The sequence below is a fragment of the Equus quagga genome, chromosome 5 (assembly GCF_021613505.1).
Source record: "Equus quagga isolate Etosha38 chromosome 5, UCLA_HA_Equagga_1.0, whole genome shotgun sequence".
Lineage (NCBI taxonomy): Eukaryota > Metazoa > Chordata > Mammalia > Perissodactyla > Equidae > Equus > Equus quagga.
In genome coordinates, this window is record NC_060271.1 from 88,291,124 (window position 1) to 88,315,840 (window position 24,717).

General features: G+C 35.8%; 1 protein-coding gene across 5 annotated transcripts in view; it reads right to left on the reverse strand.

Moving 5' to 3' along the window:
- SANBR (SANT and BTB domain regulator of CSR) overlaps positions 1-21,661 on the reverse strand; it is a 50,127-nt gene extending 28,466 nt beyond the window's left edge. Inside the window, exons 1-9 of one of the 5 annotated variants that reach the window (XM_046662767.1) lie at positions 21,522-21,661; positions 19,303-19,461; positions 12,797-12,983; positions 11,879-11,972; positions 9,364-9,602; positions 6,409-6,467; positions 4,803-4,963; positions 2,370-2,456; positions 2,148-2,258 (exon numbers count right to left, since the gene is read on the reverse strand). In XM_046662767.1, coding sequence (XP_046518723.1) covers positions 2,148-2,258; positions 2,370-2,456; positions 4,803-4,963; positions 6,409-6,467; positions 9,364-9,602; positions 11,879-11,972; positions 12,797-12,983; positions 19,303-19,452 — 1,088 coding nt within the window. In that variant the 5' untranslated portion in view covers positions 19,453-19,461; positions 21,522-21,661. The other 4 variants (XM_046662768.1, XM_046662769.1, XM_046662771.1 and 1 more) reach the window with 4 other exon arrangements.
- Between the last annotated feature and the right edge of the window lie 3,056 nt (positions 21,662-24,717).

The following is a 24,717-nucleotide window of genomic DNA, read 5'->3' on the forward strand; positions in this document are numbered from 1 at the left end:
CAAACGTTTTTAAATTTGTGGCTTATTTCCAAAACCATTTCCCAAATGATGGCTGTGGGATGGACTACACTGAACAGTAGATAAAATTTCATCTGGGAGCTTGTATATTCTTTCTTTTTCTGTGGACAACAGAAAACGGTATGAAAGACTGAATGCCAAATTATTTCCTAAGCAAGATAAAGGTTATAAATTTAATATAGCTTGAGTAGGTTAACAGTTGGGACTTAGGCATATGTTGCTAAATGGAACCTTTACTCTAACTGTGTGTATTGTAAAATAAGTTGTTATTAATTATTGGCGCTTCTAAACATTTCATTATGTATTAGCTCTTTACATCATTTTCACAAAGCATTTTCTAGTAATTGAGTAATACAGTAACATGCTATCAGGTCTTAATAATACACATTTTTAAATTAAAAAATATAGACTTAAAAAATAGCAAAAGCGTAAAACCCTACTTGTTATGGTCATATGTAACTCAAGTTCTTATTTTTTCCCCAAGTCTCATAATCTTTTTGAACTTTTCTATTTTTGTCCTCAGTTCAAGAAATAAAACGCCATCATGTTACTACAAATTATACAGGCACATCTGTTTTAAGTTATTTAAAGGCAATTTTTTAAATGCATGCACCAACAGCTGACTTGTAGGAAATACTTTTTATTCAAAGTTGCAGTTACTATCAATTTCTTCACATAGTATTAATAGTTACTGCTGTCAGAATGGAAGTAATTTTCAAAAGGCGAATCAACTCTCAAGACAAAAAGCTATAAAATCCCAGGTGCTTGAAATAGCCAGTGAAGATTGCCTGATTATTATACAGAGAGAAAAATGAAACATTTTAAAATTGACTGTGCTATTAATAGTAGGGTCAAATGTAAGTATTTCTCTGTATTTCTGTTTTAATGTTTAAAATATGAAATGTAACATTTGTAGGGTTTTTTCTTTAAAAAGTGCTGTCCATTTTTTTTTTTAAAGATTTTATTTTTTTCCTTTTTCTCCCCAAAGCCCCCCGGTACATAGTTGTATATTCTTCATTGTGAGTCCTTCTAGATGTGGCATGTGGGACGCTGCCTCAGCGTGGTTTGATGAGCAGTGCCATGTCCGCGTCCAGGATTCGAACCAACGAAACACTGGTCCGCCTACAGCGGAGTGTGCGAACTTAACCACTCGGCCACGGGGCCAGCCCCACTGTCCATTTTTAATATAGAGAAAAGAACAAGCAAAAAGAAAGTTAAGATCATCCATAATGCTATCACACAGAGGTAACACCAGTTAACATTTCAGTGAACACGTTTCTAGGTTTGTCTTATAATCTGTTTTTTTCTCCCTAAATTTACTACTAACAACTTTTTATGTAAGTATATTTTCTTTTACAACATTATTCTCAAAGGCTGCACATTGAGAATTGATTAGATGTGTTTTATATAGATATACTATTGTATGGATATATCTTAGTTTGTTTAATCTTTTGGGTGTTTCCGTTTTTTTTCTATTTAAACAATCTAGCAATATATCTAGCAATAAATGTCCTTATTAAGTGTTTTCACAAATCCAACATTACCTCTTTGAATAAATTCCTAGCAGTAGGAGATTGTCAGAGAATATATACATTTTAAAGTTTCTGCTTTCCTGAGACATTACACCAATTTACAACACTCACTCCCCAACACAGCATAAGAACTGGTTTCAAACTCAAACGGGAATAAAAAAGGACTATGTATTAATGGAATACTGACAAAGTATGAAGAACAAATAGATTATGGAAAATCCAATTTTAAAGACAATTTTCTTCATTCATCAAAACTCATCTGAAAGTAAATTTAGTTATCTTGTCAAATTAAATATAACATTTATGTAGATAACTAAAATCTGTTAGTGAAAAGAAATCATTTTAATGGCATTGACCAGAATGTCTTTCAAGATTAATGCAGAATAATTTTTACAATTTTAAAGTTTAAAAACATCATGATGTTTACCTAGTAAATAAAAGAGCTTTTGCAACAACTTTGTTTTTAAAGTAGCATCTTTCTAAATCAAAGTTGCATCATATGCAGAAAAGATGTTATCCTACTCCTTCAAGGAGTAGTTATGCTTTTGTAAATACACTAGTAATTCACAAAAAGGCTGTATTTTATTTTTACTATACCTTATGTGAATGTAGATAATATTTCCATGTCGATCCACATTGATTTTTCCAGGAATGCAAGGAATTCTTCTTTCTGTTTCTTTTGTTAAAAGTTTCTTACACAAACAGCATCTACAACACAAAGAAGATATAAAAATAGGCAAGAAGAAAGTTTAAAATGTAGTAATATTAAAGAATTTAGCTGCATTATATAGCGTACCAAAGAAAAATACATCCCCATACCTGTATAATGTTGCTGCGTTATTCCGAGAATCTGGATTCAGGTACTCAGGATCAAACAGTCTCTCAATCTTCTTACAAAAAAGTTTACTATTAACAACAAATGACCAACAAATTAATTTTCTATCTTTACTTCACTAAAGGTACTTCATAGTGACGAAAATACACACTGACCCATCTGCATGCGTAGAGAAGAAGATTAATAAATCCTTAGAGAGTGTCTCTTTGGGAACTTGTAATACATTTTTAGTGTTCTAAGTAGATAAACCTACTAATAAGAACTACTTGATCAAGATCTGTTTTCCTAAGAAAAATAAGATTGATGGATACCTACCTCTCTTTTAATCTTTCGTTACTGAAATACTCAAGATTGAGGATTTGGGGAATTTAACAATCCTGGGTCTACCAATAATTCGGTGTGTGAACTTTGTCAATTAATCTCTCTGAATCTTGTTTTCTCATCTGTAAAATGAGGTTCATAATTCCAAACCCACAAGGTTTTATGAGGATTAAATGAGATAATGCTTTTAAAGCGTGGCAGGCGTAGTGTTAAGCATTCAGTGAATGTTAACTACTTTATTACCATGCATAGTACGACTGAAGTTCAAGTCCTCTAAGTATGTCATGAATTCCACTTGTACGTCCTGACTGTCTCTATTTTCCCTCGCATAATGTCTGCCGCTATTAAAGGCCAGATCTGATTTTGGATCCCAAGCCTGTTTTCAAGTATTTAGCTCGTGGACAATTTCCCTCTGTCTCATTCCCCTTAAGGACTAAACTTTTGGATAATCCCTTGCACTATCAATTTCTCCTTTAATGAATCATCCTGATCAGTATATAAACATAATCTAATATCTCTCTTCTTTAAAAAAATTCTCTCTTGAGCCTACCTACCCCTAATAGCTACTGCTAAGTTTTTCAGCAATTGTTCAGAGCAAAACATCTGGAAAAAAGCTGTCTAAATACAATTCATCAAATTTCTGTCATCAACTTTTTCTACACTGTAGCAGCATTTCACACATTTGATCACTTTTTTTTAGAGATTCGTACCTGAGCTAACATCTGTTGCTAACCTTTTTTGTTTTTTTCTTTCTTCTTCTTCCCCAAACCTCCCAGTACATAGTTGTATATTCTAGTTGCAGGTCCTTACGTTTGTGCTATGTGGGACTTAACCACTTGGCCACAGGGCCGGCCCCTACAGGTTCAATATTAACCCCGAATTGCAGCAGATTTGTGTATGGGTGCGTGTGAGAGAGAGAAAATGGACAGTCTGATTATAAAAGTTACATGGAAATGCAAAGGACCTAAAATGGTCCAGATAGCAATCTTGAGGAAAGGTAAAGTTGGAGAATTTAGATTACTAGATACTAAAAAGTATTACAAAGCTACAGTAATTAAGACAGTGTGCTACTGACACAAGGACAGACAAAGAAATCAACAAAACAAAATGGAGAATTCAGGAACAGACCTCACACATACAGTCACCTGATTTATAGCAAAGGTGACACTGGGATGCAGTGGGGAAAACATGGTCTTGCTGGGAAATCTCATCCAGTTCCACGGTTTTAAACCTAACTTACTTTTAAATTTCTATCTCGAAGCCCTAACCTCTGACCTAAATTTCAGGCACATATCCAACTATCTACCTGCCATCCTCCCTGGATGTTCAAGAAGTATATTAAATATATTAAATAATCTTTACAAGGCCCAAACCCATCTCTTGATTCCCCTCACCCCAGTCTCTCCTCCCAATCTTTCCCCTGTCTACTGATGACACTACCATCTACTTAGTTGGTCAACTCCAAAACCTGGTAATTATCTTAGAATACTCTCTCTCTTCCCACATCGCTCCATTTGAAAATCTGTCAAATCTTTCTAATAACATACTCTGAACCTATCTTCAACAACAGTGGAAGCTCCACTGCCTCCACTCTAGTCCAAGCCCTTTCAACTCTCACCAGACTACTGCACTAGCCTCACAACAGGTCTCCTTGCTTCTTATATCCTTACAGTCTATTCTCCACACAGCAACCAGAATGATCTCTTAAAAACAAATCAGATCATGTCACTCCTCTGCTTGCATTCATACTTAGAATAAAGTATACCCTCCTTGCTATGACCAAAGCAGCCCCTAAATGATATCATTGTTGACCTCATCTCATATCACTCTTCCCCTTTATGCTAAGGCCTGTTTTAATAATTTTTAACAAAATTCACTACCACAATATTCTCACATGTACATTATACAAAATAACTAATTTAATTACTAATTTTCTATCTTGAGCCATTGGCTCTGGATAAGTTTTACTTCGTTTAAAATAAAATGGAAATATATTTCTAAATCTATTCTAAAAATAGAATATTTTACTAAAATGAAATAGGAATATATTTTTTCTAACAGGAACATTAGGTTTAAAATTAAATTTTAAAAATTACCTCCTAAACTTATCTTTCTTGTCCTTTAAATCATCAACTTCATTGTGTGTGAACAGGTCAGTTATACGTGTAAGCAGATTTGCGTTAATACAGTTCATGTTGCATGGGGTAGCTACTATGGCATTCATATTTTCATGGCAATACTGAATACACTGTTCAACCTAAAAAACACAGAGTAGAAAATGAATGTTGAAAAGAGTAGCATGAAGGATAATGTCATATCAATACCTTTCAAAGAAAAAATTCATTAAAAGCCTCATCCATGTATTGCTAGGCACTAACTGGGTTTTGCCTATTTGGGTTAATCTACACTGTTCCAGAGTGGTCCGGCAGGTCAGATTTCTACAAACATATATACATAGCTACAAAAACCATTTTTAATCTCCTTAGAATATTTCAAACAATAATGCAATAAGCATCTTTTACGGTTGTGGCAAGTATAAATCTTAGTCCACCAACTCAAGTGTATAGAATATGTGACCTCCTATAACTAAACTTAGTGACACTTTAAGTCTCCATTTCTCTGAGTGGCAGACACATAATTTCAGTCACTCTAGGGTTTTCTCAGTTGTGTTGTGCTTGCTTCTCTGATTTTCTTTCCTTTTCTCCAACCTGAGGTATATTTATCTACTTTTTGAGGTGAATTTGGGTTTTGGGGAACTAGCACTGGCTAATCATGTATTCTTCCAAGTACTTTGCTTATGGCATAAAAATTATCCTTCAGGGCTTAGATTTCAAAACTCAAAGTTTAAGGACTCAGTCTCTGCTTTTTTTCTGCAGCCCTCCCCTGAAGCAATTAATACCAGCAACTGAATGAGGAGGGACTAAGGAGTAGAAAGAATACAGGGAACTAGTAAAACCCCAAACAATCAAATAAACAAACCAGCTTCACATCTGTAAACATAGTAAAAAAGTATTCTGCCCTGTATAGTTTTACCAGGGGCTAAACGCAAATATTTATTTAAAGTGAAACCACAAAAACATATAAAAACATTTGCATGATAAAGAAATGTATTAAACAGAAAGAAAAAGAAGAAAAACAAATATATTTAATGTTAGAGCTTGATATGTATATGTATACATTGTGCTTTTATGCTTCATCAAATAAACAACAGACATGAGCATCTGGTTTATACATATAAAATATCATTTAACAGTTGGGCATTTGTTCTTAATTTGCTGAACTATAATCAAAAGACACAAATAAGCAAAACATGCTTAAAGAAATTACTTAAAGAGTGAAAAAATACATTCCAATTAATTCTCATTAATTTGGTTTTAGAGCAAAATTCCTTTTGGGGTAAAGTTAATTTTGTTTAGTTTCATCTAATACAACAGGGAGCTATTCCTTGAGAATAAATTGCCTGCTTTATAGGCATAATATACAAATGATACATAGCAGCCTTAACCCTTTCTCAACAGAACAAAATACCTCCGAACTCGAGCAGTTTATTCTAATGAAATTACACTCTTGAATCAACAACTATTTCAGTGAGATGTCTTAGAATTTAGAAAATTCTAGATGACAATTGAAGGAAAAAATCAAGTTATATGTTAATTCAAGTATGGGTGAATAGAATAGCTTGGGTTTTTTATTAATACTTACCAATGAATCCATTTTCAAAAACTCCGAAGAAATAAGAATTGAAATGACATTTGCTGGCTCTAAAAAAAAAAAGAGAAAAAATTAAATTCTCCTTTTGATTTGTACCTCAATCTCCTTAGAACAGGCTCCTTTTCACCTTACAAGAGGATGTGACTTCCACAAGGACAATTTAATATAAGCTTGCTATGGCTTACATACATGAAGAAAGACACTGCCTTGTTAAAACTCAGGGTGCAGAGAAAACGCATAATAAATTTGCCCTGGAATTAGATTCACATCAAGTAAGACTATAGCTAAAGATACGACACACGCAAACTTCTCCATAACTAAACCAGGGGAAAAGATAAGTAAAACTGAGAATACAGTTTATCACACAAAACCCACAGTGAGAAAAACTTTTAAATGATTAATGAGAGCACTTGTTATTAGTGAAGTTATTTCAAAAATAATTCAAGGCTTATTATGAACAAATACTTAATTAAAAAGATTCTGAAAGGCAATACAAATTTTACCACTGTAGAAGTGCTCAAGTTACTTCCTGAAGGCAGAATGCGTGAGCTTTCAGAAGCATAACCAGGCCAAGGAGGATGCCAGCTGATGGTGATTTTAGTAAACCTAAGTCATCACCCAGGACGTATACTTAAGAAAGAGAAAAAACTGTGTTTTTTACTATTATAGTGCTAAAACAATCCTTCCAAATAAAGTACTATGCAGACAGTGATTAAAATAAGTAATCTCAATCTTTCCTTAAATAACAATTCTGGATTAAAGGTTCTCAAATAGAAATTGTGAAGGGAGGAAGGAGTTGGTGAAAAAGTTCCTCAGGAAATTGTAATATACTCCATCCCACTTAAAACCGAGTGTTTGGATTATTCAAGATTTAATTAAGCATTTTGGCACTTTTCCTGGTTAGAATAAAGATCTCTTTTATAAATATTTACATTTGCAGCCACTGATTTAAGATTAAAGATTACGGAGTAACTAGTTTGCTCCATTTCTTTTACCTTTACTACACTCATAAATACATGTTGGATCAAACAAGAGTTTTTTCTCTCTACATATTTTAATTTTTATTTTCCACATACATATCACATCTGGGTAGTCTGGAATCTCTGGATTCTGATTGGCTGAAAATTTTGATTTAGCAATCTTGTAATTTTAATTTAAAGATCACTCAAATTTACTAATGAAAACTTTTTCATTAATTCGGTCACTAAAATGTAATAAATTATAAACTTCCTCAGAAAACTTTTATTAGTAAATAAATCTATACGGACAGTATAAGAGTTTAGAAATATTTTGGTACTGCTGTAAATAGCAATTCTAGTGCAAAGACTTCATTAAACCGCAAGTGTGACATCCTATACAAGTCTATGCCCAGTGAAAGATTTCTTAGTAATTATTCTTCCTATTATCTAGAACACTGGTTCTCAAACTCTCTATCTCAAGACTCCTTCACAATCTTAAAAACTGAGACTCCTAAAGAGGTTTTGTTCATGTGGGTTATATCTGTAAGTATTAAATGTATTAGAAATTAAAACAGAAAAAAATTTTAAAATTAATTCATTTAAAAAGAATAATACAATCATTACACATTAATATATTTTTATGAAAAATAACTGTATTTCCCAAAACGAAAAAAAATTTAGCAAGAAGAGTAACACTCTGACATTGTTTGCAAGTTTCTTCAAACTCTGACTTAATAGAAGACGGCTGGATTCTCACATCTGTTTCTACACTGAATTTGTGGGTATTCTTCCTTGATACTACATCAAAACTTGACAAACGGTAGTTTCTTAAAGGTTAACTGCAATAGAATCTGAAATTATATCAATAAACTTTTCCTATTCTATTACCTCAAAATCCACCTATTTATTTTGCACTTTAAATAGATCTTTAATCCATGCATGATTTTTTTTTTAACCTTATGCATTGGCCATTTGGAAAAGATAGGTCACTTAGTTATGCAGATCTTCCAAGTGTTGAAACATTCACTGTACGATATACAAAAAAAAAATCACATTTGTTAATATGATCACAAGTCTCATCAGAAAAGGCTTTAAATATTGAGAAGCTGTCAAGCACATGGAAGCAGACACAAGTTTCAAAGCTAATTCTCACTTGAAACCTTGAGTTTTAGCGTTGGTGACAAATACTGTCAGTTGTTTCTCTTAAACTGACCAGCTCACTTAATTCATTTTCAGGAAAATATCTGTCAAATGCCTATGTCTGAACAACCAAAATTTGTCTGTCAGTCATTCTTTCAATTAAAAATGGTTTCCCACTTTTTTAAAAAAAGCAGGTTGTTTAACCTGCAGCTCGACTGCACAAGTGCTTTTCTTCAAGACGACCATCATACTTTGGTGTGCAGTAGAAGTGTACTTCCTGTGTCATCACAAAGAATATTAAAAAGATATATACTCAAGGGTCAAGAGTTAATAAAATCAGTAATCTTCACTGCTTTATCAAGGACATTCTTAAGTGAAACTGGATTTTTTTCTCTTCTTTTTTTCCTTTTTAACCGTGAGCACACACTGTTAAAGAATACAGTGACCACTAGTACAGTTTGGTGCCCCTGCTCTGATGTGTGCTAAAGCTCCCATAGTGTTATCCTCCATTATTTCTGCACCATCTGTCAGAACAATGTCAACACACAGAAAAGACAAATAACATCTTGGTATTATTATGCAAATTGTCTTGGCCTCGTGGATCCTCTAAAAGGATCTCCAGGACTCAAGTGGTGCATGTATCACACACTGAGAACTGCTGATCTAGAGACTTGTCCATTTGCCATAAGTTCACTGTAATTTACTAAAAAAAGATGACCTATCAGCTTCCTAATCTGAGCATAAATACTAACGTCCAAACAATTTTCCACATTTCATGTTTGGCCTGAAGCAACTACCAGGTGACACAGAAATTTCACTACAAAATAAGCAATAGATTGTCTTTTACCTAAAGTAGGCATCTCACAATCTTTATTCTCCTTAGTGTTCCTTTTAACATATTTTATCAACCAGTTGAAAATGTGAACGTCACAATGAACTGAAATGTCCACCTCTTCCCAGCGCTGGGCATCCATAGATAAATATTCAGCAAAGTACTTCATTTCTGATATCAAAAGATCTCGTGGGCAAATAAAATCTTCTTTCAGGTTTTTTGCTTCATCACATACATGGATCACCATGTTTGGCCTTCATAAAAAATGTTACACAGAAACGAAATTATTAGAGTCTCAGAAGAGGAGCCAAGAATATCGATATTTATTGGAAGTACGAGAACAAGAAGTTTTTGAAGGTTTTGACCACAAAATCAGTTTTATAGGGTTTGACATTCAGAATTTTTCATAATTGTCTTGCTAACCTGATTCTATCTTAGATTATGACTAATTTTAGTTAAGCTACTGATTTAATAAAACAAAAATATTTTTACTAAAGGACTCATAATTTACATGGCTTAAAATTTACTTTTCAAGTTATAAGTTAATTATAAGGTTTTAAAAAAATACCAATTCACACAAAAAAATTAAATAATACATCTAATTCTTTTGAGGAACATAAAACAGCACTTTTACATGGTTATGGGTATGGGAAGGAGATAAAGATTAAATACTAAAATTTTCTTACTGTTAGTAAGTAGGAAAATAGCTTAAAAAGAACAAAAAAATTAGAATGGGTACTTTATTTTTAACAGCAAGAAAGTTTGTTTCTTGGCATTCATTAAATATAAATTAGTAAATGTGGCTAAAAGGATTCTTAAGACGACAATGTGCTTATTTACATATTTAAAAATAATTTAAGAAAAGTTTAGATGATGCATCAGAAAAATTGCTTCAAAAATTATATACGCCTTGAATTTACTCTCCCTTGACAGTTATATCACATCAAAAAGACACATCAGTGTGAGCCATAAGTGCTTTCATGTCATTACAAAAGGAACAGCATAAACAGGAAGAGATACACTATTCTACAATACGAATTTAATGTGTTTAATTGAACTTCATAAATTTCTAATACAAAAAAAATTATATTGGAATAAAATTGGGCTACCAGAAAAAGGATCCTTAATCAACGCTCTGTCAAAGTCAAAGGAATTAAATAACTTTGCAAACTGTTTTTCCAAAGAAATTATGGTCAAATATAAACAGATAATGGCTGGTATAAAGAAGCATAAAGTTTCTGTGGCTTTCTGGACCACAATATGAAATACTAGATAATTCCAGCTGGCTCCGTGGCCAAGGGGTTAAGATCGGGCACTCTACTTTGGCAGCCTGGGGTTTCGCCGGTTCAGATCCCAGGGGCGGACATGGGATCGCTTGCTTGCCAGGCCATGCTGACGCGGTGCCCCACATAGCACAACCAGAGGCACTCACAACTAGAATATACAACTATGTACTGGGGGGGGGAAGAAAAAGAAGAAAAAAATAAATTAAAACGATTGCCAACAGATGTTAGCTCAGGTGCCAACCTTAAAAAAAAAAAAACTTGGAAGCAGAGAGAAGTCTTGACTAGCACCAAGAACTGGCCCAAAGTTGCATAAATGAAATATTAGATAATTCCAGTAAAAAATATTATCTGATAAATTTTTGTGGCACACACAAAAATCTCAGTTAAAAATCTGCGTGAATAAACTAAAAATCACTGAACGATACACTTCAAAAGAGTGACTTTTTTTATGGTAGCAAAAATACACATAGGATAAAATCTGCATCTTAGCCATTTTTAAGTGTATAGTCCAGTGGCATTAAATATATTCACATTGTTGTACAATCATCACCATCATGCATCGCCAGAACTTTTTCAAAAGGGTAAATTTGATGGTAAATGAATTATATAGTAATAAAGCTGTTATAAAAAATACTATCAAAACTGGAAATACACAAAGGAACTTTCAGAGATGAAAATGGTCTATATCTTAATTTGGGTGATGGCAACATGATGCACCCATTTGTTAAAATTCATCAAAGTGAAAACTTAAAATATGTATATTTGTAAAATATACAAAATAATACAAGCTATCAAAACTTGCAATATATTGGAAGACATATTCTAATTTTTATATGTTTCTATAATGAGTAATTATATTCAAATAGGTCTAAGATACAAATCCAGTTTCTTGAATAAAGTTGGAGAACTAATGGCAGAGACTTTTCTTTGAGTTTTAAAATTTACTTTTCAAAGTTTTATGTTAATAGATGTTATTTCTAACATTTACAAATATGAAAATGAATTTTTAAAATGGAAAATTGTATTCCAATTTATAAATAACATGAATAAGCCATACGTTTAGCTATCAAGCAACTGTTTATCGTTCAACACACAAATTAAGCTGATTCCAACTGTTTCAGCAATTGTGTAGTGTGAAATTCCTGAATTATGGTAACTGATGTATACAATCACCAACCAAATATTTTATAATTTGAAGTTGATATTCATATTAAATCTTATCTAGCAAAGAACCAGCCTCCTACCCTTCAGATTCTTCAGTCTTTTCTCCACCATTACGAGTAGTACAATTTTCACTTTCTGAAGAACAATTCCTTGTGGAAGCTATACTATGTCTTCCTTAAATACAGAAACAAACACATACAAAAACAAAGGGGGGAGGTTAGCGTTTCTAGCTGAGAATGGATTTTTACTTACTGAATGGTTACACTGTAAATGCATGGTTTCCAGGCCTAGTTAAAGATGGTACTTTGTCAGGTGGAATTTCCCTTAATATTTCTACAGGTATATGGAAGAAACAGTACAAAAAAAGGATCACAAATTGCTAACATTACACTGAAGATTTAAAAATATTGATATGGTGTGAAGGGACGGGGGTCAAATGTTCAAAAACCAACAATATGGTTTTCTTTTCCTGGAGCCAATTTTTATATCAATACTCTGCTGCTGCAGATTAAAGTAACTCACTACACTCCAAGGATTTCTAAAACCAGTTATTATTTTGAACATAATTGTGGAAAATCTCTCTTCTACCCTGCCACTGTGTCATTTCAAGCTATTGTTGACTGCAATAAAGGGCAGCTGTAAAAAAGATAACACGAGAGACAAGCAAGATTCTCCCAGTAAAAAGAGACTGAGCAAAAAGTATGGGTCAAATCCCTTTAAAATTTATGACATAACTATGCTTACAGACTGGAGTAGTAAATTTTGATATAGTAAAGAGCTTTTTTTGGTAACAGTGTTTGACCTGTATACTAATATTTAAATTTCTTTTCGAATATAGCAAAGTCAAATTTCTAAAATTCAGGAAGATACAAATACTAATAGATTTTTCTATTAACGTTTATATTAGCCTTTAAAAATAGAGAAAAGTTGATTGGAATGAATAATATCTTGCAGAATTATCACTAGGACAAACACTGCATTTTGTTTTAAAACCTTACCTGTTTTGGAAACTGCATCCTGACCAAGTAGAGTCTCCTGAAATTCTCCCTGTGTGTCAAGAAGCGAAGATTTGATATATGTGGCTAAAGTTTCAACAGGACTATCTCCAGCAGCCATTAGAGGACTATACTGGTTGTCAACAGGTGAGCTTCCACTGCTCTTCAGTTCATCAAACCTTTTTGCACACTGTAATCACATAAAAGGAAAGAAATGTAGGTCTGGGGTTTTTTAAGTTAGAAAATGAGAAGACATTTTCTTGCCTTCTATTTGAAGACACTTTTCTATAATCTTTTTTTTTTTTGCTGAGGAAGATTAGTCCTGAGCTAACATCTGTTGCCAGTCTTCCTCGTTTTTTGCTTGAGGAAGATTAGTCCTGAGCTAACATCTGTGCCAATCTCCTCCACTTTATATGTGAGTCACTGCCACAGCATGGTTGATGAGTGGTGTAGGCGAAACTGGGCAACCAAAGCAGAGCCCACTGAGCTCAACCACTACGCCACAGGGCCAGGCTCTATGATCACTTTGTGTAAGTGATTATTAATCCGTTGGGTAACATCTAGAAAATTAGCATGCATTTCACAAAAGCCTTGAACTTTGTTTTTTCTTTTCTAAAATTCTGGCTAGAATTTTTTTAATACACTTTAACCCAAGGGCATAACATATTTATGCTCTTGTAGAAAAATGAAAAATGCCTTTATCAACCATATTTCCCTGTGATCTGCATCTGTTATCAGATGACAATTTTAATAATTTAGTTAAAAATTTGGCTTTCATTTTTATATTAACTGAGTTTCCATAAGGAATAACACCAAATTCTAACCTTCAACGGAAAGCAAACCAGAGTATCTGATTTGTGACACCAGATTTTCCTCATTAAAATAAGGAAAGCTTTGTTCTAACAGTGAGGTTCACCTTGCACAAAGCACTGCAGTAACACTTCATGGCGAAATATTCGGGCATAGTTTGCTCTAACGCAGTGTTTTCCCCAACCCACTAGTTGGTCATGAAATCAATTTAGATCATCCATACTAGCAATTGAAAAAAAAATGGAATAAAATACATTAGAAAATATCAAGAGTGCATTAAGCATAGTAAGGCTAAGTACTCCTTCATGAAAACGTAATTTTTATGTGTGTACTAGGTCACAACATAAACTGCCTTCCTTACTGTGGGTCTTGGTCAAACAACACTGCTTATAGCATCCAGTTTTAAATCTCCATCAACATCAACGTGGATGGCAAATTCCATAGCAGACTAAGCAATCTGGGGGATGCAAAAGGAGAAAAATATATACTATGTATATATTAAATAAATAATGCATTGGGTATGGCATCATTCATCACACAAATATTTGTTAAGTACCCACTAGATATTAAGCATTATTTTCTTTTTTTTTGAGGAAGATTAGCCCTGAGCTAACATCTGCTGCCAATCCTCCTCTTTTTGCTGAGGAAGACTGGCCCCGAGCTAACATCCGTGCCCATCTTCCTCCACTTTATATGTGGGATGCCTTGCCAAGCGGTGCCATGTCCACACCCAGGATCCGAACTTGCAAACCCCAGGCCGCCGAAGGAGAACATGCGAACTTAATTGCTGCGCCACCGGGCCAGCCCCATGCACTATTTTCAATAAGGATTGTTTACACAGTTACTATTATTACAAAGAAATGCCTATTTAAGGCTTAGTCCTTTGAAAAGTGAAGTAACACTTTTTTAAAAAGGCATTTCAAAGAGATGTAAGTGTAGACTGAAACACCATATAATCAATATGCCCATCTCTTTAAACAAAATCTTAAAATTAAATAAAAATAATACGATAAATGAGAAACAGAGATGTTTTTAGTATGAGGACTGAAAAAAAGTAGTGACGAAAGTCTGGGCAAAGAAAGAGAAACAAATACTACAACATCATTAGAAAACTGTACGGGTTCAGATGAACATGTATAGGATAAAGAATATGAATGGTTTAACTGAATCCATTTTTCCTACAAAATGAATTTACTTTTTGTAACACAGAGAAAGTGATAGGTAGGATTTTAAAACACAGATTCTTTTGCTATATTTTAGGCAAAGCTTATAGTTATACTGCAAACTGAATTTAGATTTATTTAGTGAAGTTTACAGTGAATTCCAATGCTTAAAAAATAAGAAAATTATGAATTCTGAATATTTGAAATGAATATGATTGCTTAAACAAAAAAGCAAGTGAACTGTAAATAAATGTAAACTATATTGTTATATTCTTTTGTGTTTAAGCAAAAATTACAGGATATCTATATGCAAAAAAATGAGGGTAAACCCCTAGGTCACACCATATACAAAAATTAGCTCCAAACAGATCAAAGACTAAATATAAGAGCTAAAAGTATAAAACTCTTAGAAGAAAATGTAGGTGTAAATCTTCACGACCTTGGATTAGGTGATGGTTTCTTAAGATAAGACACTAAAATCACAGGCAATAAAGAAAAATTAGATAAACTAGACTTCACTAAGGATTTAAAACTTTGTGCTTCAAAGGACACCATCAAGAAAATGAAAAGACAATCCATACAGTAAGAGAGTATACTTGCAAATCACACATCTGACAAGGGACTTCTATGTAGAACACATAAAGAACTCTTCCCACTCAGGAATAAAAAGATAAATAATCCAATTAAAAAATGGGCAAAGTATCTGAATAGACATTCCTCCTAAGAAGATCTATAAATGGCCAGTAAGCACATGAAAAGATGCTCAATATCTTTAGTCATCAGGAAAACGCAAACAAAATCATGAGTTATCACTTTACGCCCATTAAGATGGCTATAATAAAAAAGACAGATGATAAAAGTTTGAAAAGGATGTGGAGAAACTGGAACCCTCATACACTGCTGGTGGGAATGTAAAATGCTGCAGTTACTTTGGAAAAATTAAGACACATTATTTCAGCTAAGTTAAACTAAAGTTAAACTAAGTTAAACTAAAAAAATATTAATTCATCCTTTCTCCACTTTCAAAATATCAACAGGTCGTCTTCAAAATGGAAAAAAAAAATTATGATCCAGGAGCTTGAGAGAACATTTAAGAAACTTTAAAAAAACACAAGGTTTTATTGTCCACCAGATATTAAAACAATATTGAAAATGAGTCAATACTGAACAGTCAATAGGATTAGATAAAGAGATCAGTGGATTAGAATAGTAAGTCCAGAAACAGATCTGAAGGTGGAATTTCAAACCAGTAATAAAGAAGGAAATAGTCAATAAATGTGGAGACACTTAATTAGTTATTAGGAAAAAATTAAAACTAAAATAAACTCCAGGTGGAGTCAAGATTTAAATGTAACAAATGAAAGTAATCAGGAAAATGTAGGTGACTATGTATTATACATAACCCTCAGGTGAGAAGAATTTTCTAAACCTGACAAAAAAGGCAGACATCAAAGTAAAAGATTCATAGATTTTTAACATAAATTTTTAAACATTTGTATATAAGGGACTGTCAATAATAACTTAGGCTGAAAACAAACAGAAAAATAAGCTAGATCAAGGGTTAATATATTTAATACACAGAAAACTGTTATTAAACTAGTAACAAAACAACACATTCACAAATAGAAAAAGCATGGAACAGTAAAATATAAAACATTTAACATCTTCAGAATTTAGAGAAAGGTAAATTAAAACTTCACTGCGATATTTATTAAATTAAAAATATATATAAATGAGAATTTTGAGAAGATACACAAAAATAATACTTGATATGGAAAGTGCAAGGATCAAGCAACCAGCTATACTGACTGAGTCTAACATGGATGACGCTTCTAGTGGGGAACATGTAACAAAAGCCTTAAAGATGTGCATGCTCTACAAGCTCTCTGATCAAGCAGTTCTGCTTCTGAGATTAGCCCCTAAGGAAAGGAGAGTAAGATATTTCTAACAGTGGCATTTGTAGTAGTCAAAAGTTGGAAACAATAGCCTAAATCGGGGACTGGTTCAATAAATTAGGACAAAGCTCAAATAAAAGAATAGTATACTGCCATCAAATGTTGTAGAAGTCTATTAACTGACACAAAGATGTTTACAATATGCTAAGCGAAAAAGCAAGTAGCAAAACAGTACGTTTATCATATGTCTACTTTAAGAATTTATATACGTACAGAAAAGAATCTGTAGGGATATATACAAGGTGTCAACAACTTACTCTGGTAGGGTCAGAATTATAATTCTGACTTTTTTTATGTTTGAGGAAGATTAGCCCTGAGCTAACATGTGCCACAAATCCTCATCTTTTTGCTGAGGAAGATTGGCCCAGAGCTGACATCTGTGCCCATCTTCCTTTACTTTATATGTAGGATGCCTGCCACAGCCTGGCTTGATAAGCAGTGCATAGGTCTGTGCCTAGGATCTGAACCTGTGAACCCCAGGCCACCAAAGTGGAGTGAGAACTTAACCACTAAGCCACCAGGCCTGCCCCTATAATTCTGATTTTTTGTTTGTTTCCTTTGTGTGTGTGTGTGTGTTCTTTAAGGACATGTTTTGTTTAGTAATAGAAAACTGTTTAAAAATGAACTCTATTTAAAAATAGTCTGATTCAGGGGCTGGCCCCATGGCTGAGTGGTTAAGTTCATGCACTCCACTTCGGCAGCCCAGGGTGGCCATAGCACCGATCATCAAGCCATGCTGAGGTGGTGTCCCACACAGCAGAGCCAAAACCTACAACTAGAATATACAACTATGTACTGGGGGGCTTTGGGGAGGAGAAGAAGAAGAAGAAAAAAAAAGATGTCAACAGATGTTAGGTCAGGTGCCAAAAAAAAACCAGTCTGGTTCACATTTAGCTGTATTTTAGCTAAAAAAATAATTCCTCAATGGAGTGAATTTGAATACGCAGTGGTTATCAAATGATATGATGGAGTTACTATAAATTTTCTTAGGTTTGATCATGGTGCTGTGGTTATGTAATAATGTCCTTATTTTAAGGAGATGTATGCTACAGTCTATGGGTTAAAGTACCGTGATGTCTGAGGCTTCCTTTTAAATGTCACAGAAAAAAATTACATAAAGAGATCAACTGAATTGATGAATCTATATAAAGCATATACGAATGCTATACTATTCTTTCAACTTTTCTATCTGCTTGAAAACATTCACAATAAAAAGGTGGAGAAACAGTTGAATTCACAGGTTTGCCATGTTTTAAAACCTAACGTAAAAATCAAAAAGGTGAAAAAGTACAGGAGTGATAACATACATTAAAAAAAAAGTTTGCTCATCATTTCACAAAGACTATAACATAACAGAGGGCAAGTAATCTTTGTGGGTACTGGTTTTCTCAGCTGTAAAAGAAGAGGGTGGAACCTGGTTCATTCACCGATTCCACAAGTATTTACTGATTTGGGGCAGGCAGTGGTAAACAAGCTTAAAACCCACTAGGGAAAATCACTAATGTTATTCCTACTTCGAGAACTCTGAGACGATTCACTCACTTTAGGATTCCTTTTAACAGCAAAAATTCTGAGGTCAGTGTTTCTCAAATTGGGGTTCAAGGATAAATTAACAGAAATCTAAAAGTTCCCTATAAGAGTTTTCAGATTTTAAGTTTTGATTCTGAGGATAACATTAATATAAATCATCTAGATCATCAGGATGACAGAATATTTTGGTGTCTATTTGCTTGTCTGTTTATAATTAAGTTGGTACCAAGAAATATTTTAATTGTCCAAGGCGAACTTTAAAAAAGGATGAAAGTAGGGAAGGGACTTGGTAAAGGAGAGATGCATTAGTGCTGAGGGAGGCAAGGAACGTCATGGTGCAATGTGAGGCTTCGTAGCAGGTTAAAGAGAGAAATGTGGAGAAAGAGTGAAGGCTTTGAAAGGCACATGGCAGTACAGGCTGAATGCAAAAAAACTCTGTGCCACAAGAGATTGCACACCATTTGTGTTATAATCAGGAATTTCAGCAAAACACTATTACTTATCAAATTTCAAAAGCATTATTAGTTTGAATTGTGTTGGTTTTCGTTTTCACTCATGTCTATAATACGTAAATTTGGTTTATGGTCAAATAGGTGTGTTTACACTTAGTACTGTTAGTGCACATTTAATTTATACTAAAATAAAAATAATTTAAGTCAACATTGGGAGTTTTCAAGTTTTTTCTTTAAAAAAGGCTGTACATTATTCAGGTTTGAGAAACATAGCACTAGGGATTTAATAACATAATTTAATTTACAAAAATTCTATCTATCCATAATTTTACAGGAATATTTCTAATGCTTAAATTAAGATATTATTAGTGAATTTTCAGCTATTGTAAACATGTAGGGTTGAATTTAAACATACCAGGTAGGTTAATATATTATATAATTTATATAGTTTTTATCTAGTCAAATCATATGTACATTCAGTATTTATACATGCATATGAATATGTAAACTCAAATATTTTTTTCTCTGTTAGTAGATGTTCCTTTAAATTGATTACTTTTTCTGATTTTTCAGGAGATATCTGGGGGACTGTTATTTACCTCTTTGGGTGTTAATCCAGGCACAAGCCTTGCCACAGTTTCCCAGTTGATGGTCTCATGGATTCCGATTAATGGATAAAGGATCATGTCCAACACCATTTGGTTGTTATTGTTCAGGAAGTTGTTGTTTTCTGAATAGCCACGACTCATCTTTTGGAACTAGAGATAGAGAAGACAAATAGATTTATTTACATCTGAAATCCAAATGTTTTCAGAACATTATAAATCAATTATAATTCATTAAGAATTATCTGCTACTATGTAAAGGAAAAATAAAAGTGACCTAAAATGAACACAGAATATACATCTCAAATCTCTTCAAACATAATGGCATTTGAGTATTATAGATTGGTGGATGGATGGGTAGGATGAACAGATGGATAAATATGTGATTAAAAAGTCTAATAAAATATTAATGGTAGAATCTAAGGGGTGGGTATATGGGTGTTCATTATAAAATTCTTTCGACTTTGTTATATGTTTAAGATTTTTCATAATAAGACGTTGGGGAAAAAACTGAATACAATTTATCTTCCTAAAAAAAATCCTTAAGTGTGCCTGATTTATATTTTGATTAGCAATTCATGGCTGGTGGAATTAAACTGTAAAAGAAAACAGCTGGTTAAAAAGAATTATAATTTTATTCTAAACCTAAGCAATATTTCTTTTATTTTCCTGTGCATGAATGTCCATGCTACAAACAACGAAGGCTGAACATACTTAATTTTTAACGATGCAATCAAATGAAATTTAAAACCAAGTTAACCTGACATTTTAGGATAAGCATAATCATTGTTATTCTGCCATGTAATCATTAGTTATAAATGGTGGGGAGGGTATATCAACAACTGTAATTAATATCAGTTTTATATGTTTGAAATAACTTTTTTTCGAAGGTTCTCTTCTTCCTTGTCTTCAGAAGCAATGTGACAACTGGCCTGATAAGGTTTAATCCTTATCACACCCTGACACTCATATAAAAAGCCAAGGCACCGCCACCCACATACCGTACATACTCACTCCTGCAGAGGGGAGGCTTCTCTTGCTTCCTCACCGGGCTCCCCACCCATCTCTCCTCCCATCACATCCTCTAGTTCAATCCAGGAGCCCTTGAGTCACATGTCCACTGACCAAGGGTGTCCAAGATCTTCAGGTAATAGGATCACCACGAAAAAAGGCTCTAGGCGGCTTTCCAAATACATGTAGTTCAACAAACATTTAGTGAGTCCCAACTCTGTGCCAAGCATCAGGGATAGAAAAATAAATATAGTATAGTCCCTGTCCTCAAGGAGTTTGAAGCTCAAATTACTACCAAATTTACTCCCATTCATCATAAAAATTTTTTAAGAAGCTAATGTTTAAGGTGAAACGTGTTATTCACCATAAACAAAAACCCTATTTGTTTAATACATTACACTTTTTAAGAACACACCTCATGTCCTCTCCCCCATTCCCACAATCTTGATTTAAATGTAATAAAACCACTCTAATTAATTAAAGCCAAACAGAGGTCCACGATTGGCACCTGATTTTCTTTTTTCAAATAGAAAAAGGCTCTTGTGGACAGTGTTTTTTCCCCTAGGCTGCGCGAAGATGGGCAGCGAGGGGGGCCGGCAGGGCAGGTCAAAGGCCTTCGGCATAACAGGGTGGGAGAGGACACAGAGTCACCCCGCACCAGGGCTGAAGCCTGGCGCCAGGCTTCCTGACCACAGACGAGAACGGAGGCATTTGGCTTTCACCGTCAACGAGAGAGGAGAATCACTTCGGGCACCCGGGACGGAGACACAGAAGCCCCGCAAACCTTCGGCGCAGAGGCTCGCTGCGCGGCGCGTCCTCGGGGCAGCCCAGACCTCCGTGGTCTCCTCGCCTCCGCCGCAGGGGCAGAAACGCGGGGCGCAGACCGGGCGGTGGGCGGACAAAGGCGCCAGGCAGGGGGGCGAAGCTGGAGGAGCTGGGCAGCGACGCGGGGCGCGGCCGGGCCGGCTGATGCGGGGGCTCCCTCAGGTGGTGAGCCGGCGGAACGCGCCGAGGGACCTGGAGCGGGCCGGGCGGCAGGCACGCGCGGCGCGGGGACGCTCGGAGGCGTTTGGGCGAGCCGAACCCGGCCCGGCCCGCGGGAGGAGGCCGCGGCGGGAACGCGCTGGGTGCCGGCGGCACCGCCCCCCGCCGCCCGTTCCGCCCCACGGCCGGCACCCGCGCCCCCTCGGCGTCTCGCTCACCTCCACAGGGCCGCAGCGGGCCTCGCTGCGCCTCCGTCACCTGCGGCGGCCCGCACCGCCCGCGCTCGCGCCATGAACTCCCGCGAGCCGGCCCGCAACCCTGGCCGCGGCACCCTCACACGCAACCCCACCCGCTCTCGGGCGGCGGCAGAGGGACCGGCGCCGGGGGGGCGGGGCAGCGGCCCTGCCAACCGCGGGCCAGCGCCACAGCGGCGGAGCCAATGAGCGACGAGCTCCTGCGGGGAGACAGGGAACCGGCCGAACGTTGCCTTCCCTTTGCCTTCCCCTTCCCCCTCGTGCATTCACTTCCAGATTTGTCGCAGTGCAGCGTCCCCACCCTCCCAGCGTCTTGTCTCTTAGCAACCAGATCCTTCAGAACCTGATCTTAGGTAACTAACCCTGAATCCAGAAAGGGGAACTTGGGGAAAGAAAAAGAGCTCGGATAAAGAATGGATGAGATGGTTGGTGGTGCAGGTCACTTTGGTATACCTGCTTAGGTTAGGTAGAATGGGAAAACTGTATGATCTGAGGGACGTCAAAAGGATCTTGTGTGGGAGCTGGCCCAGTGGCTTAGTGATTAAGTTCCCGCCCTCCGCTTCTGTGGCCTGTGGTTCCAGGTTCGGATCCTGGGCACGGACCCAGCACCGCTAGGGGAAGATTGGCAACAGATGTTAGCTTAGAGTCAATCTTCCTCACACACACACAAGTACTTTGGGTGAAGCATTATCTTTATCAGGAGACACCTCTTGAAAAATGTAAATAGCTGTGTTACAAATTCAGTTTTCATACATTAATAGGTTCAGCATGTGTGTTATTTGATGACTACTACTACTGGGAACCTAGTAAGATGTATAAGGCTGTTTTTTAGGGTAAATGCTATACATGTCAATATTTTTAATTTCCATTTATAATGTGTATATTCTGAGAAACAAAACTGAATGTTAGGATCAGAAAGGACAGAAAAAAGTAAAGCTCTATCCAAATGAATAATTACTATCATGAGATCTGATGATTAAGTGGCTAACTGTACAGAATGTCAGTTTCTTCCAATTGAATCACCTGTGACTTTCTGCAAGTTTTTTTTACTATTTCTGTTCCACAAAGACATTAGACAAGCTTGTGCCACAAAGATATTAGGTAAATTTTTAAAGAGAAGCTACTTGCACTCTATTTCCTTTTTCTCCTTTCACATAGGTTAAAACTCAGTTGTGATGGTGGTGAGCCAGCTTAAACATTACATGAGGACAAGAATGAGCCATACAGGATTGCAAAGCAATAACATTGAAGGAACCTGGTCCCTTCATTACCTTGTGAAGCAAAGCTGCCTAACAGGCCTAGACTGCCTGCCTACCTCTGGACTATTATATGAGACAAAAGAGTTTATCTTGCTTTAGCTACTATATTTTTCGGTCTATTTGTTACAGAAGCTTAGTGTAAAGGGGGAAGGTTGGTCCCCAAAAGTAGTGTGCTACAATAACAAAGATCTAAGAGATATATGGCATTGGCAGTCAGAAACATATTACAGGCTGGAAGGCAGGTGATTCTTCCCAAATACATTGGGAAAGGTGTCACCTGCATTAATTTTGAAAGCAGATTATCAAGCCTGTAGCTCTGAAGGAAGTGGTTTAGAAAAGGTCAGAATGTAAGTTTGTGTTGGCTACCATTCCTTGCTTTTAGCAAGGTTCAACAAAAGAAATGAAGTCAGTTAAGAACCGGTTTGCAAGGAGAGACAGAACAGAGCTCTACTACTGGACTCCACCCATAACATCTGCTCCTGCTATTGATCCATGTCGTGCTATGCATCTCCGAGGCATCAATTCAGGCATTTAATGTTTCAAGCTCTTCATAATCACTCTCTCGTCTTTTCTAGAACAATATACATTTACAGAATGACAGAGCAAGAAAGAATCCTGAAAGATCTTCTTCAATTTTTTCACTTTAATGTCAGAGAAAGTTTAAGTGACTTGTCCAAGGTAAAATAGCCATCTCTTTGGGTTTAATGACCTTTCCACAAGGAAGATTCTTTCTTTAGCACTGTACAGTTGTTCCTTCCTGAGGCCTTTATGCAGAATGGGCAATTTCACCTAAGAATTCCATCCACTTCCCCCTCCTCACCAATTCCAACTCTTTTGTGTTCATAGGCTCATCTAGTCCTCTATTAGTTTTAGTACAGACTGAGTTGCTTTAACAAGAGACCCAAAATACAGTGGCTTAACATGATAAAAGTTTGCTTCATTCTCAAATTACAGTAGAGTTGGGTGATCCAGGGCTGTCATGGCTGCTTTGCCATCCTTAACACACAACTTCCATCTCGGAGTCTGAAATGACTGCAGAACACTCACTCTTACTTCCACACCCCACAGAAGGAATGGAAGACAAGATAAGAAATGCATGATCCAGATGTGACGTGCATCACTTCCACTTATATCCCATTGGCCGCAACTTAACCACAAAGGAGGAAGCTAGATAATGTAGACCCTATTTGAGCAGCTGGGTAGTCAATTAAAAGGTGGGAGTTCCACTTTTAAACTATGAGAGTGAATATTGGTGGTCTCAGACACAACAGTCTAGTTTCAAGCATTATATGCTTCCTAGACCTCTATTATTGACTTAGAATAAGTTTTTTTGGAAACACTTTAACTAAGGTAAAATGTGAAACTAAAAGGGAACTCCATTAGTACTGCAAAAAAATATATACACAGAAAAACGTTTATGGATAAAAGGCAATAAGAATAAATGCAAATACCTTTTGGACTCCAGCTACTACCAAATATTACTGGAGAACAAGATTAAAACAAAACTTTCTTCATGACAAGGCAAAGGATTGTATAAAACAACAAAAGCAGGGGCCAGTCCCATGGCCGAGTGGTTAAGTTCACGCACTCCAGGGTTTTGCTGGTTCTGAATCCTGGGAGCGGACATAGCACTGCTCAACAGGCCATGCTGAGGCGGCATCCCACATGCCACAACTAGAAGGACCTACAACTAAAAATATACAACTATGTACTGGGGGGATTTGGGGAGAAAAAAGCAGAAAAAAAAGATTGGCAAAGTTGTTAGCTGAGGTGCCAATCTTTAAAAAAAAAAAATCTTAAAATAACCCCACAAAAACAAACAAAAATAGTGTGGAAAAGTAAAAGATATCAATAACACATTTCCTTCACCTGCTTCAAGGTCTGGAAGAAATTAAAAACGT